Below are 16,025 nucleotides of genomic sequence, written 5' to 3' on the forward strand. Positions count from 1 at the left end.
GGGTCTTGAACCCGCGGGCTCAGGCAATCCACTCACCTCAGCCTCCCAAAGGCGCGGGATTACAGGCTGAGCTACCGAGCCCGGCTCTTTGTGCTGTCTTTATCAGGTTTAGGTAAATGTCATACTTCACAAAAGATAATTTGAAAGTTTTTCTTCATTTCTATACTCTGAAATTATTATAACATTGGGAACATATGGTCTTTATAGGTGTGAAAGAATTCTCATGTGAAATCATCAGGGCCTGGTACTCCTTGGTGGGATAGTTTTTTGGAATAGCTTTCTCCCCCTTTCTTCCTCCTGTAAAAAATGATCTGTTTAACTTTTCTATCTCTATTGTGTTTACCTCGGAGACTTTTCATTTTATCTAGGTTTGCATAAAGGTCTGCAAAGCAGTCAACAACTATAGGCTATCAGGTGATTCTGATATGCTTTAAGGCTTGAGAACCACTGCCTGTTCTCTGTACATTGAATGTATATGCTCCTGAGACTAAATATTAGCAAGTTACTCTGTTGAGTATCCCAGGCTTAGCTCCTCCTGAGACCTCCTCTCTGTCATTTCTTTTGCTCTCATACATATCATTCACATAATCAGTTTGCAATATTATATGGGTTCCCCCCCCCCTTTTCTTCTTAAAAATCCAACTTAAAGATCTCTTGCTCAGGTTGATAAATCTGTCAAACCTACATAACAACTGTTCCAAGCTTATGAGACATTCTCACTTTTCAGGAGCCCACTATTCTGGAAAACTGCTATCAACCCAGGAAACCCATCTTCCTGCTCCTCAGTACATAGGTACATAGCTAGCTGTGAAGTTCTTGTAGCCACTTTTTGGATTCAGAAAACATGACCTCTGTTGCCAGTTCTTTCGCCTTTTCTATCCATACGTTAGAGCTTTTGGAGACATGTTTTGGAATTCCTTTGGGTCATTCCATGTGGGGAGGAATCAGTGGATTTGTGTCATGAGAGTTGGCATCACGGTCACATCCCGGGTTGTGAGGGATGCCATGGTTACCTCAGTACCTCTGGTATCCATATTCTGGACCACTTACTGCTTTTGGGCCGGTAAAATAAGTCTTCCACTTTCTAGTACTGTGAAACCTGTTCAGTGTTCCTTGGATTATGGGCCATTTCTCAAGAATGTCAGAAGCACTGGGAGAAGAGCTTTGTTTTGGTTATGTTATTTATCTCCAGGATTATGATATTTCTTCTTATCTCTCTATTTGGTGTCACTTTCTTCCATGTACCCCTATCATGGTATTACTTTATTAAGGTTGTTCAGAGCATGGGTTTTGCTATCACATCTGGGTGTGAATTCCTGCTCTGTCAGGTCCTAGCTGTGCAGAAGTAATTTAACCTCCCTAAGACTCAGTTTCCTTATGTGAAAATAATGTCTTCAACTTTAAGTTATTGTCTATAAAGTTTTTAGCATAGTGCCTTGCATATGGTGAACATTCAGTTGTGTGTGTGTGTGAGCGCGTGCATGTGTGCATGTGTGCACACGCGCACCATTATTGTTATCGTGGTTGATTTTCTTCTTATTTACTTTGTCTTGACTAAGAATCCTACTTCGCTTAAGATAAACCAGAATGCAGAGAAGCAAGTATTTTCTCTAGAAGAAACATCTGCTACAAGCTTTAGTTGATGTAGCTTGAGGTCACCTCAGGCAAGAAACCGAAAATAGCAGATATCCTACAGCTTAGCCATATGTAGGTTCCAGGAAAAAGTTCTTTAAAATTTTCTTTCTTAACTTTTCAAATGGCTGCAGGATTTCAGGGACTCTTAATCATGTTCAATTGTTTACTGTTAATGTAAAAAAATAACACGTTAGAGAACTGGAAAACAACAACTAGATTCTAGTTGAGTTTATTCTCTTAGCTTACGTCCCGTGTACAAATGATTTTTTTTAAGGAGTTTGGTCTCAACTCTGAGTGGTTGTTTGCATTCATATTCCTTTTCTAAGAGTAAAACAGAAAGGAGGGGTGTTGACCATTGTAATTTGTGGGAATAAGACTGGGAAAGGAGAGCCCTGCCCAACAATCTGGAAAGGCAAGGAGGTGGCAGCTTCTTTTAAAGAGGCTCTAGATGAAGAACAGAGTTCTTTCTCTGGGAATGAGGTGGAGATTACTGAGTTCATTCTATATTACTGAGTTCATTGCTATAACTATGGCTGACCTTATCACTCTTATAAAAAGGAGCCAGATAATACCAGTTTCTTTCCTGTCAAATTTATCTTACTCAAAGGTCTTGGGTTTCCAACAATTTTTGTAAAGAATTTCTGGTTGTCTAGTAACAAATACCTCTGTATTTGTTAACATTAGCTGGTTTAGTTTTGCACTTGGCCCACAACAAGAGAGGGAATTGTGTTCCTTTTTCCCTTCCAGAGAGGTGATTGCTTGTTGCATAAATGCTTTTTAGATTGCCCAAGCATATCATGGTTTATAAATGCTGATAACACCTGGTGTAGGACCTGGCCTGCTTTAGTCGTTGCTTAGTAATTGCTGGCTCCTCCTTATCTACAGTTAATTGTTCAGATTAGATCAAGGAGATTCTCTCTCCAGGTGAGAAATATTCCAGGATGAGAATCACAGGTGACCTGTCCTGCTCTTAACGAGTAGAGAATGAAAAGGAGGAATGTCAGGCTGCTTATGACCTTGCCTACCTGGCCAAGCCAGTACCATTTTAACTAACTGCTCAGCCTGGTCAGGTAAGGACTTTACCCGAGAACTATAGGGTAGAGAAGCCACTCCTTGGCTCTTGTTCCCCACCTTACTCAGTTGTCACAGCCTGGACAGAAAGGAGGGGATTTTTCACAGCCAGCTTCTTGTCCTCTAGGCCACCAAGGGAAAGGACCTAATGTCTGGGACCAAGGATGGGAAGAGCCTCCTCAGCGGGCTGGCCACTGGGGAGTCTGGCTGGTCACAGCACCGGCAGCGACGCCTGCAGGACCATGGCAAGGAGAGGAAGGAACTTTTCTCTACCACCACTTCCCAGGTATGGGGGTGCCTGGACTCAGGACACACTGCCTTGACAATAGGCCAGGCTATGGATAAAAATTGCCATCTGGCCAAGGCGAGAGGACAAGCTGAGCCCAGGAGTTCGAGACAGCCTGGACAATATGGCAAGGCTTCATCTCTACAATAAAATTTAAAAATTAGCTGGGCAATGTGACGTGCACTGTAGTCCCAGCTACTTGGAAGACTGGTATGCCTTCTGTCTAGGTATGCCATCCCAGGTATGGGCATGCAATCATGGGGCTACAGAGGAGCAGTGTGGAGGGCTCCTCTTACCTCTCTTTTGAGTTTTACTCCTGTACAGAGCATGCTTTTGCCTAATTTGTTTTAACTGCTTGCATTTCAGTTGTTTGAGTTTGTATTTTGCCTGGCTCTTCTGTGGTCCTTTTTGCCCGTCGTGTGGCATTTTTCTAAGTAGGGGCCAGAAAATGCAAGCCTCTGGGGGTGCTCCCAGAAGATGAATTCTGTGACTGATCTGGCTTGGCAGCCTTTGCACACTAGTCCTTCCCTTAGGCTAACTGTGCCTGTCAGCCTATCATGGGCTCCCTGAGACCTGATTCCCTTGGTGAAACCAGAGTCTTTTAGACTTGCTTGGCCACAGGATCCCTTTCTCTTGCACAACTTGAAGCCCAGCTGCTGGCATTGCTGCACCAAGGGCCATATGCCCACTCAGTGGGAGGTTGATCCCTGGGCTCCGGAACTCCTCTCGCTAGGGAGTGTGGGCCAGAGTCTGCTCTTCCTTACAGTATTAAACTGTCAGATACTCCAAACTAAAGGCAAAAGTACAAGGGAGTTATTGGTTCTCTTGCCCAACATTTATCTCTTATTTGGGGCTACTAGTCTACTTTAAAGGCATTTTTTTCTCAATTAAGAGCCCAAGTCACCTTCTTGAACATTTATATCCTGATAGAGGCTACTAGCCTATTTTAAAGGCATTTCCCCCTCAGTTAACAGCCCAGTAGTGGTTCCAGTATGGTGACAATAGACCCTCAAGGCTCAGATCTCAAATTGTTCTGCTCTATAGGATTCGAGATGCACCTGGGGTCTAACCACAGCCATGTAAGATTGAGGTTCCTCTGTCACTGTTTTGCTGTTGAACTCCTTCTGCTATCCTGGGGGAGCACTTTGAGGAGCATCGGACCCCAGGCTGGTGGAATGTGCCCTGGCTGATGGGACCTGGGTTATGTCTGATGAGCACATGGTAACTTTGATGACTGATGCCTATTGCCTCAGGCCTGGGTTACATCTAGGTGAGCACAAGGTAACCCAGGTAGCTGCCACCTGCTGCCACAGGGAGGTGGAGATGCGGCAGTCTTGGACCTCTAGCTGTCTTTGGGTCTCTGTTTTTCTGCCTGGCCAATTGCCTCCATTTCTGTCTTTGGTGTCCACTTCGAAGAGGAGGTGCTGGCGGGCCTGGTGCACTAGGCAGGGCTAGACTTACCTCTGGCCTCCAGGGCTTCACACCCACGTTCCCACCCTTGCCAGCAGTATAACCTTGGATAAGGAATTTAGCCTCTCCTTTCAGTCTCAGTTTCCACAGGTGTAAAATGGCGTAAATAACACTATCTCACGTGGTTTGGGGAGGATTAAATGAGAGACATCTGTAAAACACTCAGTGTAGTGTCTAGCATGCAGTGGGCACTCACTTGATGGCATTTTTTGAGTCTGAGTCTCACTCTGTCACCCAGGCTGGAGTGTAGTGGCACAGTCATGACTAACGCAGCCTTGACTGCTGGGCTCATGTGACCTTCTGCCTCAGCCTTCCAAGTAGCTGGTACTACAGGTACGCACCATGTTGCCTGACTAATTTTTTATTTTATTGTAGAGATGAGGTTTTGCCATGTTGTCCAGGCTAGTCTTGAATTCCTGGGCTCAGCCTGTCCTCTCGCCTTGGCCAGATGGCAGTCTTTATCCGCAGCCTGGCCTATTGTCAAGGCAATGTGTGTCCTGAGTCTGCCAGCTGTGGCAGGGAGGGAGGCCCATAACCACGCTCCTTCAGCAGGGCCCATGTGGAGCAAAGTCTCTAGAAGGGGACTGTGGGGGAGGGGCACCCTACTCTCTCAGGGTGAGCTGCATGCTCATACATCTCCTGTGGAATCTGTGACCACTGAGAGCTCCCCCAAGTGTTGCAGTCTAGACACCCCGTGGTGTGTACCCAGGTGTGCTGGACCACTTCCTATCTGACTTGTCCTTGCTTGCCTGTGACAGTATGCTGAGAAGAAGCTGGAAGCCAGTGGCCCAGAGGCAGAGCCCTGCCCAGAGCTCCACACAGAACAAGTGGAGCCTCTGACCCGAGCTTCCACCGCAGGACTTGAGGGTGGAGGAGCTCGCCCCGAGCAGCCCTTTATTGTGCTGGGCCAGGAAGAGTATGGGGAACACCATTCGTCCATCATGCACTGCAGGTGGGTTGGGCCAGGACCAAGGGCCAGCCTGGGGAAACACTGGGAAGCCCAGATTTCCAGGCAGCATGGGTGCATGAGAAGGTGTGGCTGTCAGGAGATGGAGAGAATGGGGGAAGGAGGCCAGTGGGAAATGGTCCCTCAGGACCTCAGTCCCCCGAAGAGTCATGAGGATCCTGCTGGTGAACTGGTGAGCCTCAATCGCCCTTTCTAATTGTGTTTCTCTGAGTTTTAGGAATAAGTTACCCTTTATTTTAACTCCCAAAACTCAATTTTAGTTTGCTTTATTTGGTACTTTTAGATAAATATTTACCACTTATAAGTTTTTGCTTAAGCATGTCAAAAGTATAGCCTTTTAAGAACAAACCCTCATGGAGTGCAGTTTTCAGGGGGTAGGTGGGCATCTTGTTTGACAGCCCTGACAGGTTCTCTAGCTTGGGCTGTTCTGGAGGGTAACACTGGAGGTTCTGAATATCCATAGTCTGTAAGTGTCCCAAGGGCAGGGCCCTACAGATCTTGCCCACGATTCTTTGTCTATAGAGCTCAGCACATGATCGGTGCTTAGCAAGTATTTCTTAGACAGTTGAATGAATGAATATATCTGGAAATAGTTTATATCCTTCCTTTGAGTGTAGGCTGGATTATTTTTTAATGCACCCAGGGAGCTGGAAAAGGGATCACCTTGGTATTAGCTGAGGAGGATAAGGGTCCGAGGCCAAGATGCTCAGTGCTGCCTTTTCTTTCATCTCAGGGTGGATTGCTCTGGGAGGAGGGTTGCCAGCTTAGATGTAGATGGTGTCATCAAAGTGTGGTCCTTCAACCCCATCATGCAGACCAAAGCATCCTCCATTTCCAAGTCACCTCTGCTGTCTTTGGAATGGGCCACCAAGCGGGACAGACTGGTGAGTGATGTGGGTCTGTGAGCACGCTCTACTGTCTAAATGGAGGAATTCAGTGGGACTTTCCTGGGGCTAGGCCAAGGAGCCAAACCAAGTCCCCTCCCTTCTCTTGTAACTGGGGACTTGGGACCACACATCCAGGACTGGGCCCACAGGCAGTGAGGTTACAGGGGGACCTGGAGAACAAGACTTCTTCCTGTCTGGGGTGGTCTGCCTGATAGCTGTCCCTCATGTGTTGATGTTTCTAACTACAGTTTCAGTAGGCACCTTCCCATTCTAGGCCCTGTGGGGAGTGGCTTTCTCTAGTGAAGGATGGTGTTCTTTTTCCTTCTGGACTTTAATATTTGAAATAGGATTTATAGTTCAGGTAAAATGATTTATTATTTATTTTTTCACTTCATTTTTTTGGAGATCATACTATGTAGCCCAAGGCAGCTGCATGAATTATCCTCATGGGACTAGGTCTCAAGACTTTCTCTGTACCAGGGTCAGTTTGCTAAGTGACTGCTGAGGTCATAATTGGCCTAATAATCCTGGGATTATTCTCAGACCTGGGCTGCTTCTGGCGTTTTCTTATGGCAGTATTCACTATCTTTGAATTATCTTATGGCAGAATTCATTATCTTTTCACCAAACATATCACAAGTTCCTGAAGGATAGCCTTTTTTGTTTTCTTCTGGAGGCCTTTCCAGGCCCAGCACCAGAGCTGTCTCCTGCAAGGCAGATGCATCAGTCACCTTGACCCATCACTAGCCAGGGCCAGTGTGCAGGGAGGGGCAGTGGGTAGATCAGGAGCCAGAGGGAAGGGTGGGAAGGTGTTACACCTGGAGAATGGGGGATCAGAGAGGCTCATTTAACTCAGTGGTCCCTAATCTTTTTGGCATCAGGGACCAGTTTCATGGAAGGCAGTTTTTCCACGGACCAGTGGAGGGGGATGATTTGGGGATTATTCAATCACATAACATTTATTGTGTACTTTATTTCTGTTATTATTACATTGTAATATATGAAATAATTATACAACTTACCATAATAAAAAAGAGGCATAGACGAAAGTGGTAAATAAAACAATGAGTGGGCCACATGTGGACTAAAATAAAATATCAGATTCTGACTTAAAGCCTGCCCCAGATTCAGCTGTGCAATTGAAGTACATCAGCTCAGTTGCTACTCACTGATAGGGTTTTGATATGAATCTGCAAGCAATTGATTTATTATGGTCTCTCTGCAATCAAACCTCACTGCTAATCATAATCTATATTTGCAGCTTCTCCCCAGTGCTAGCATCACCACCTCAGCTCCACCTCAGATCATCAGGCACACAACCCAGATCCCTTGCACATGCATTTCACAGTAGGGTTCACTCTCCCATGAGAATCTAATGCCACCACTGATCTGACAGAAGGCAGAGCTCAGGTGGTAATGTGAGCAATGGTGAGCAACTGTAAATACAGATGAAGCTTTGCTCACTTGTCCAACACTCACCTCCTGCTGTGTGACCCAGTTCCTAACAGGCTGTGGACTGATACAGGTCCGTGGCCTGGGGCTTAGGGACCCCTGATGTATCCAACTAGAACATTTCTGGGTGTATCTGAGGTGCTTCAGCTTTCCCATTCCACAAAGCCTTTTGTGGTTTTGCCTCAGCTCTTATGTCTTTATTTAATTTTTTAGTGAGGTCTGTTGTAGCCAGATTTCCCCTGAACTTCCTGGTTGAGTTGAGGAGAGGCCTCGCCTCTGACAGGGCCTGACTCCTAACTGTCTTTCCCACCTCTCGTTCTCATTCTAGCTCTTGCTGGGCAGTGGTGTGGGGACAGTACGTCTTTATGACACAGAAGCCAAGAAGAATCTCTGTGAAATTAACATCAATGATGACATGCCCAGGTGAGCTACCTCCCCAGTCCCCAGGCCACAGGTTGCCACATGTACTCTCAGGGCTGGTTGTTTCTCAAGCCTTGAGCCACATCTCCCGTAGTAGGTCTAGCCTCAGCCTATGTAGGCATTGGAGGGTTTGACTCCCGCCCCCGTGTGTTGCAGGATCCTGTCTCTTGCGTGTAGCCCCAATGGGGCCTCTTTCGTCTGTTCTGCGGCAGCTCCAAGCCTCACTGCCCAGGTGGACTCCTCAGTACTAGACATCAGCAGCAAGGGCGCAAGCCAAGTTCCCGGCAAGCTGCTGCTGTGGGACACAAAATCTATGAAACAGCAGGTATAGACTTGTTCTGTGGGTTTGACTGGGGCAGGGTGCACTGTCTGCCTCCCGTGTGATTCCAGTGAGTCTCTTCCCTGTTTTTGCTTTGATCTTCTCAGATTTTTTTTTAGACTTTAAGTGTTGAAAAGTAGTGTACTCCAGTTGGGCAGGTTGTTGGCAACTGAAGTTGGTCAGAATTGTGCCACAAACTTAGAAGTCACCCAGCACCTACTCGAGGGCCCTTGTGGGGGTTTTTGAGTCGGAGTCTCATTCGGTCGCCCCAACTGGAGTGCAGTGGCCGCTCCCAGCCACCGCAGCCTCGACCTGCTGGGCACTGGCGATCCTTCCGCCTCAGCCTTCCAAGTAGCTGTAACTACAGGTGCGCGCTACCATGCCCGGCTAATTTTTGATTTATTGTAGAGATGAGGTCTCGCCAAGTTGCCCAGGTGGGTCTCGAACCCACGGGCTCTGGCAATCCACTCACCTTAGCCTTCCAAAGTGCGGGATTACAGGCTGAGCCACCGAGCCAGGCTGGTTTTTTTTTTTTTTTATTTTTTTTTTAAGGTGAGGACTTGTACCTCCTTCTGACTTCCTGTTGACTTAGAATTCTTTTTTTTTGAGTTGGAGTCTCACTCTGTTGCCCAGACTGGAGTGCAGTGGCACTGCAGCCTCAACCTGCTGGGCTCCGGCGATCCTTCTGCCTCAGCCTTCCAAGTAGCTGGAACTACAGGCGTGCATGTACACCTGGCTGATTTTTTTTTTGATTTATTGTAGAGATGAGGTCTTGCTGCCCAGGCGGGTCTCGAACCTGCAGGCTCAGGCAATCCAGTCACCTCAGCCTCCCAAAGGCGCGGGATTACAGGCTGAGCCACCGAGCCCGGCTGACTTAGAATTCTGTGAGAATTCAGCAGCAGCCAGCAGTAGTGAGGAATTGTTCATATTCATAAGTGACAGTGACCAGACAGCCTGTGAGCTTGCTTTCAGACACGTGGCTACCCCCTCAGAGCTGAGAACCTGCTCCCCCAAAAGCAATGAGATGCTGCAGCTGCCAGCCTAAACCCTAGAAAGATTTAATGATGTTAAACTCACCTGTTTATTAAGATATTTCTTATTATAATTACTAGGATCGGTGCTCAAAATTGGTGTGGGCTTTATGTTGAACACATTGTTTCCTGATGCTGCTGAACACTCCTTGCCTTCTGAAAGGTTGTGTTCCAGGTGTTCAGTTTGCGCCATCCTGTGTCTGCCCATAGACATGGTCTGCGTTCCCAAGGGAAAGTCTGTCAGGGCCAGGGCCACACCCGAATTCTTGCCCTCCTCCCCTGCCATGTCTGTCCCTCCCCTCGTCGTTTCCCTCACCTTGGCAAGTCCATCCCACTTAGAACTAGGGATCTTCCTGGACCCATCCTTTTCCCTCTGCTCGCATAGTCAGTCCATGAGCATATTGTATTTGTCATTTTTAGACGGTCAACTTCATTTTTTCACACCTATTTTGTCATGTGTACAGTCTCTCGTTTTTACCTATATTTGCAATTCCTTTTATTTTGAACATATTGATTGTACTTATTGTATGTTCTGTCTGATAATTTTAATATCTGAAGTCTTTGTGGATCTTTTCCTTCTCTCTGCTGTTTCTGTTTGTATTTGCTCCTTTTACCTTATTTTCTTGTGTCTTACGAATTTGATTGTAGATTCTTGTTTCTTGGACCATTGTCCTTGAGAATATCTTGAGGCTTGGGTTGAAGGTTCATTTCTGTGGAGAAGATTGGCATTCATTTTTGCCAGGTGCCTGAGGGCACTACCAGTACCTGACAACTTTTAATTCTCTGCTTGATGTTTCTCAGACTACATAAAGATTGTGAATTTGGGTTATAAACCTATGTCAGAAACAGTTTGTGGTTATAAATTTGCAGAGAGGTAAGTTTTCTTGTTAACCTGTTGTGAATCGAGGGTACAGCTTTTTGGAGTCCCAGCTTTCTGTGATGGTTTCTTATTGCCTAACCTTGGATAGGTCTTACACTATTGTCTCCAGGATCCTGAGTTCTTCACAGCTATCAGAATGGGCACTTGGGTCATCTGGACTTGATTAATGCCCCCATGGTGGAAGCCAGCTTTTTAATACACTGATCCTTTAGATTCCTGCTTTTCCCTCATTTTTGGCCCTGAGGCCAAAATAAAGGATTCCTTTGTTTGCTAGCTCCATGCTCTGTGTGTGCATGTATGTGTGTGCATTTTAAGTATACTCTTTCTTGCAATTTTGGTTTCAGGAGAGTTATTTAGGGTTCCTGGGGATTCCATATTGTTTGAAATGATATTCTTCATTAATTGTCTGATTAGTAGACCTTAAGTTCTATGAGGTTGTTTTGTTTGCTACTGTATTTCTTTCTTTCTCCTTTCTTTCTTTTAAATAGAGACGAGATCTCACTATATTGCCCAGGCTGGTCTCAAACTTCTGGGCTCAAGCAATCTTTCCACCTCAGTCTTCCAAAGAGCTGGGATTATAGATATAAGCCACTGCACCTGGCCCTTGCTACTATATTTTTAAGTGTTTTTGTGGGGAGCTGCAGGACTTGATGGAAAGGGAACAGAGCAGCCATGTGACCTTTGCACAGTCAGTCCTCATTCAGGTTGCCTGTCATGAAAGGCAGTTGGTACAGCATTGTTCCCTGCTAGCAATAAGACTGTTCCACAAGAATAAACTTGGAATGCACTTTGAGCAGTGTGTAAGATGCTAAGATATGGATTGCTTATTTTATAATTGAGCAAGCCTGGGTTATTACCTCTGTATGGAGACCGGAATGTGTACAGGCACAGAGACCTTGCTCTCAAAAGAGCACAGAAGGTTACAAGCACAGTACTTTGGCAAATGCTCAGATCACATTTCTAGGAGAAGGTCACTTAAGAGAGGAGCTGGTGGAAAACCCAGCCTGGGTCACCTATATGTGTATCTGCATGGGAATAAGTAGCACACCCGGGCTGGGTGAGGGTCTGCTCATAATTTTCTGTTTGTTTTGTTTTAATAGCTCCAGTTCTCCCTGGATCCAGAACCCATTGCTGTCAACTGTACAGCCTTCAATCACAATGGGAACCTGTTGGTCACAGGGGCAGCCGATGGCGTCATCCGGCTGTTTGGTATGCAAGGATGCTCATGGCAGTCCTTGTCCCCTCCTTAAACGTTACAGGGAAGAGAGTTGAATTTTTTGCCAATTGGACTAGAGGCTGTTGCAAGACCCCAATTTCAGATGCATGTCCTAGAGCTTAACTTTGGTCCCCGTTTTCAAAATGCCTACCGTTAATCAACTTGTACATGGCTACTGTCAGTAGACAGGGGAGGGGTGGAGCTCAGCAGTCCATGGGTCTTGAGATGCTCAGTCTGAGTCCTTGTCACCTGTGTGGGATCCAGGGGCACAGGAGAGTGGCCCATCCCATCTGCTTGCTGCGGGTGCTTCATCCTCCTCATAAAAGCATCAGAACAGATGCTGACTCAGAGGCGCCCATCCCAGACCAGGCCAGGCCTTGCACCCAGGAGACATCTCCAGCATCTGGGCTGGGAAACAGCGCCCCTGGACTTCTAAATCTCACTTTGACCTAGTGAAAGAAGCCAATTCTGAGACTCAGAGGCAGCCTGACCTCTTGGGCAAAGGCATCTCTGTGATACCTGCTGGGTCCGGGAGGACCTAGACCTTTAGGACAGCTGTCACCCCTAGCAGAGAGCAAGTGGGGGCTCCTGCTACAGGCAGATGCCTTCTGCAGTGCCCAGACCAGAATCTGAGTGGTGGCATCTCTTTGCCTCAGACATGCAGCAGCACGAATGCGCGATGAGCTGGAGGGCCCACTGTGGAGAGGTCTACTCCGTGGAGTTCAGCTACGATGAGAACACTGTGTACAGCATTGGCGAGGATGGGAAGGTAGGCTTCCGCAGCACTTAGATGAGAGAGCACCGGGGTAACATGTGAGCTGCGTTTAGGTCCTGGCCATACCATTTACTAGCTCTGTGACATTGGGCCTCTCTCTGCCTCAGTTTTGTCACCTGTAGAATAGGGATAAAATAGTAATCTATCTTACAGGATCTTTGTGAAGCTTAAATGAGTTCAGTGGGAATTGGCTATTCTTTTGAAAGGGAGTACCATGTCCTTCCTCCTTGTTACAGCAAAAATGACTGATCATCTCACTGTAGGTGGACCTGTGGAGTCCATATTTGGGGCCAAGATATGCTTTGGTGGGCTTGTTAAAGCATGGTCTTATGACCACAGTTGTGGATGCATAAAGTTTGCTGAGGGGCTAGAGACAGCTTCCCAGAGGTGTACAGGCCTGAGCAGAGTCCAGAGATGTAAAAAGCAAGCCAGAAAAAAAAAAAAAGTAAAAGTTAAAGCCCTGGTTGATTTCCTCTGTGGAAAGGTATGTTAGGAAGTGGAAACGATGACTGCCTTGCAGAAGCAGCTAGGGGATGAGCAGAGGTGGGAGGAGGACTTGCTTTATACGTATGCCTGCCTGTACCTTTTGGATTTGTTACTGTCTACCTTTTTATTCATTGAAAACAGTAACTACAAAATAAATTCTTCATTTGAATAGTATGGGAAGGGATTTTTAAGTTATAGCTTGTCTTCCTATTCATGGGAGTGGGATTCCCAGTGAAGGGGTGATCACAGCCAAGTCAGCTGTTCCCGTGAGCAGGCCAGGGGATTATACACACTCTAGTAATGAAGCCAAGCTTTTAACTGCATCGCCTACTGTTAGTTGATTGTATTGCTGAGAGACGCTGGAAATACATTTGGAATTTGTTCTTGTTCCAAGACAGAAAAATCTAGTTGGTTTCTAACTCTGATGATAATAATGATAATAATAATGGTTACTTGAAGCATTACCCCTGCTTGAGAGAACAGGAATCCATGCAGAACCAGTTACTGTCCCTTTTCCTTTCCTGGAGTCAGGCCAGAGGGAAAGAGAAGGGTTGAACTTTGACATGAAGTTGCTAACTTTTTCTAGATTTTGTTCACTTAAAAAATGCCTAAATCATGTTGGTAAGGGATAGGGCTTAGGGGTGGACTGTGGCCCCCAAGCCCTTTTTCTGCCCCTGGTGCTTGAAGGCTTTTTTAAAATGTCAGAACTTTGGCTGGGGTAGCAGGTCCCCCTTGCCAGTCTCCCTCCTGTGGGGCCGTCCTCGCTCCAACTCCCAGCTGAGTGTGGCCTGCCCCTGCTAAGAGAGGACTCTGCTTGTGCTCTCTGACTATAGTTCATCCAGTGGAACATCCACAAGAGCGGCTTGAAGGTGTCCGAATACAGCCTCCCTTCGGATGCCACAGGCCCCTTTGTACTGTCCGGATACAGCGGCTACAAGCAGGTTCAAGTTCCCAGGGGCCGACTCTTCGCTTTTGACTCAGAGGGCAATTACATGCTGACCTGTTCTGCCACAGGGGGCATCATCTACAAGGTAACTGAGTGGGGTGTTCTGCTGGGCAGGAGCTTCCTCCTGGAGGTCTGGGCCGTGGAGGCTACAGTCAGATTGGGGCTGCTTCTCAGCTCAGGTAGAAGAGGTGAGATTGGGGCAGAACCATAGACATCCGTCATCCTCTTTGCTCATCTTTGGCAAGATTCTGCCTCTTTTCTTGGAAATAACACCTATGAGAATATTAAGGAATAAGGTCAAGAGTTAAGAAGTGTTGGAATGTGTGTAGGTATATTTTATTTTTATCATGTAGCCTTTGTCATTTGCCCTGATCAGTTTATATGATTTGCAGTCAGACTTGCTCTATAACCAATTAATGGGCTGAAAGATATTTCTCTGTATGATTTTTTAAATGGCAATAATGGGGTCTAGTAACTTAAGGAATATACTGAACTTCAGATCCCAGTTTTATAATCATAAGCAGTTTATGATTTTTAGAAGTGTTTTCTCCATGAAGGCTGGACACCTCATTTTTCTTGCTCATGGGTATTAGAGATAGCGGTACTGATAGTAATTTAGTTTGCTTTTGCTTTCCTCTCTTAGCATCTGACTTCACATGTGTATGCTGGATTGCTGGATAGCTGGTGCTGGTGGTTTATATGCTAACGGAGGGCCTGCCTGTGCCCGGCATTGGGTGCTGCAGGCTCGCTCCACTGCAGGAACAAGCAGCTGGCAGCCTGCGTTCGCTGGCATGGAAAGTGAACCTTATACAAATAAGCAGATATACCAGCAAAAGTCAAGTAGTGAGAAATGATGCTTTAAGAGAACAACCGGGGTGGGTGCAGGAGGCACTAGCCCACAGCAAATTCAAGGCAGCAGAGGAAACTCCATTTTTTAAGAAGCTTCTCAGGGACTTGTTTTCCACTTCAGACGAACTAACTATAGTTGGGAAAGTGAAGCAATTTCCTGGTTCAAAACATTAGACAATCTTTCTGGAAAAGGGGCATGTGTGCCTGCCCATGTCCTTAGATTGAGGTAGCATCCTCCAGGCTTGAGGTGGTTTGGCCACCAAAAGTGGATAAAGTGGATGTGTTTGTAAGTGATGACTGCTAATACCTCTCACTTTCTCCTGTTCGCTTGCAGATGGGTGGTGATGAGAAGGTTCTGGAGAGCTGCTTGAGTCTGGGTGGCCACCGGGCCCCTGTGGTTACTGTGGACTGGAGCACTGCCATGGACTGCGGGACGTGCCTCACTGCCTCTATGGATGGCAAGATCAAGCTGACCACTCTTCTGGCCCATAAAGTCTGATGGCCCTGCCTGGAAGGATACCCGCAGAAGCAGTATTATCCTGGAGGTGGGGAAGATACAGGGTGGGAAAAGTGTACTCCGCCTCCAGCTCCCTGCCAGCACAGTGAATCTGAACAGATACAATCCCAAGGCCATGTGGACTAGGTGGCATAGAGACCAGTCAGTGTCAAGGGCTGTGCTAAAAACATGCTTCAGACTGTGGGAGCAAAGTTCCAGAGGAAAGAAGCATTGTGGTGGTTGCTGTTTTGGCCCAGGAGAAATTGACAGTATTTCATATATAATTGCTCATTTTCTTCTTTAAAAAAGAGAATGCTCTTGTGGTCGTCTGATGTCTTCCTTTTAAAAAAATTTGTTCTATTTCAGATTCAAAGGGTACATGTGCAGTTTTGTTACATGGGTATATCGCATGGTGGTGAGGTTTGGGCTTCTATTGAGTAGTCTGACCCCCAGATGGCGAGCATGATACCTGTGGGGGGAGGGGGGGTTTCAACCCTTACACCCCTTCTTTTAGTTGTCCCCAGTGACTATTTCCATCCTTGTTCTCATGTGTGTCCACTGTTACCTCTCGCTTATGAGTGAGAAAACAGTATTCGGTTTTCTGTTTCTGTGCAGATTCACTTACAGTGATATAGCCTCCAGCTGCATGCATGCTGCTGCAAGTGACACAATTTTGTTCTTTTTTTTGGCTGCATAGTATTCCATGGAATATATGTACCACGTTTTCTTCATCCAGTTCACTGTTGATGGGACACGTAGGTTGGTTCCACATTTTTGCTATTGTGAATAGTGCTGCAATAAACATTTAAGTGCTGGTGTATTTGGTAGATTTATGTTCC

The 16,025-nt window shown here is 46.4% G+C and overlaps 1 protein-coding gene across 2 annotated transcripts in view; it reads left to right on the plus strand.

The window, feature by feature from the left end:
* The window catches only part of WDR91 (WD repeat domain 91), a 31,382-nt gene extending 15,871 nt beyond the window's left edge, over positions 1 to 15,511 (plus strand). For both annotated transcript variants that reach the window (XM_021710778.1, XM_008054798.2), the window contains exons 7-15: positions 2,834 to 2,992; positions 5,221 to 5,414; positions 6,163 to 6,313; positions 8,097 to 8,191; positions 8,345 to 8,513; positions 11,519 to 11,627; positions 12,291 to 12,403; positions 13,729 to 13,926; positions 15,025 to 15,511. In XM_021710778.1, coding sequence (XP_021566453.1) covers positions 2,834 to 2,992; positions 5,221 to 5,414; positions 6,163 to 6,313; positions 8,097 to 8,191; positions 8,345 to 8,513; positions 11,519 to 11,627; positions 12,291 to 12,403; positions 13,729 to 13,926; positions 15,025 to 15,189 — 1,353 coding nt within the window. In that variant the 3' untranslated portion in view covers positions 15,190 to 15,511. The remainder of the gene's footprint in view (positions 1 to 2,833; positions 2,993 to 5,220; positions 5,415 to 6,162; positions 6,314 to 8,096; positions 8,192 to 8,344; positions 8,514 to 11,518; positions 11,628 to 12,290; positions 12,404 to 13,728; positions 13,927 to 15,024) is intronic.
* The last annotated feature ends 514 nt before the right edge of the window (positions 15,512 to 16,025 follow it).

This window comes from Carlito syrichta, unplaced genomic scaffold, assembly GCF_000164805.1.
Source record: "Carlito syrichta isolate Samal-C Ts95f unplaced genomic scaffold, Tarsius_syrichta-2.0.1 Scaffold301530, whole genome shotgun sequence".
Lineage (NCBI taxonomy): Eukaryota > Metazoa > Chordata > Mammalia > Primates > Tarsiidae > Carlito > Carlito syrichta.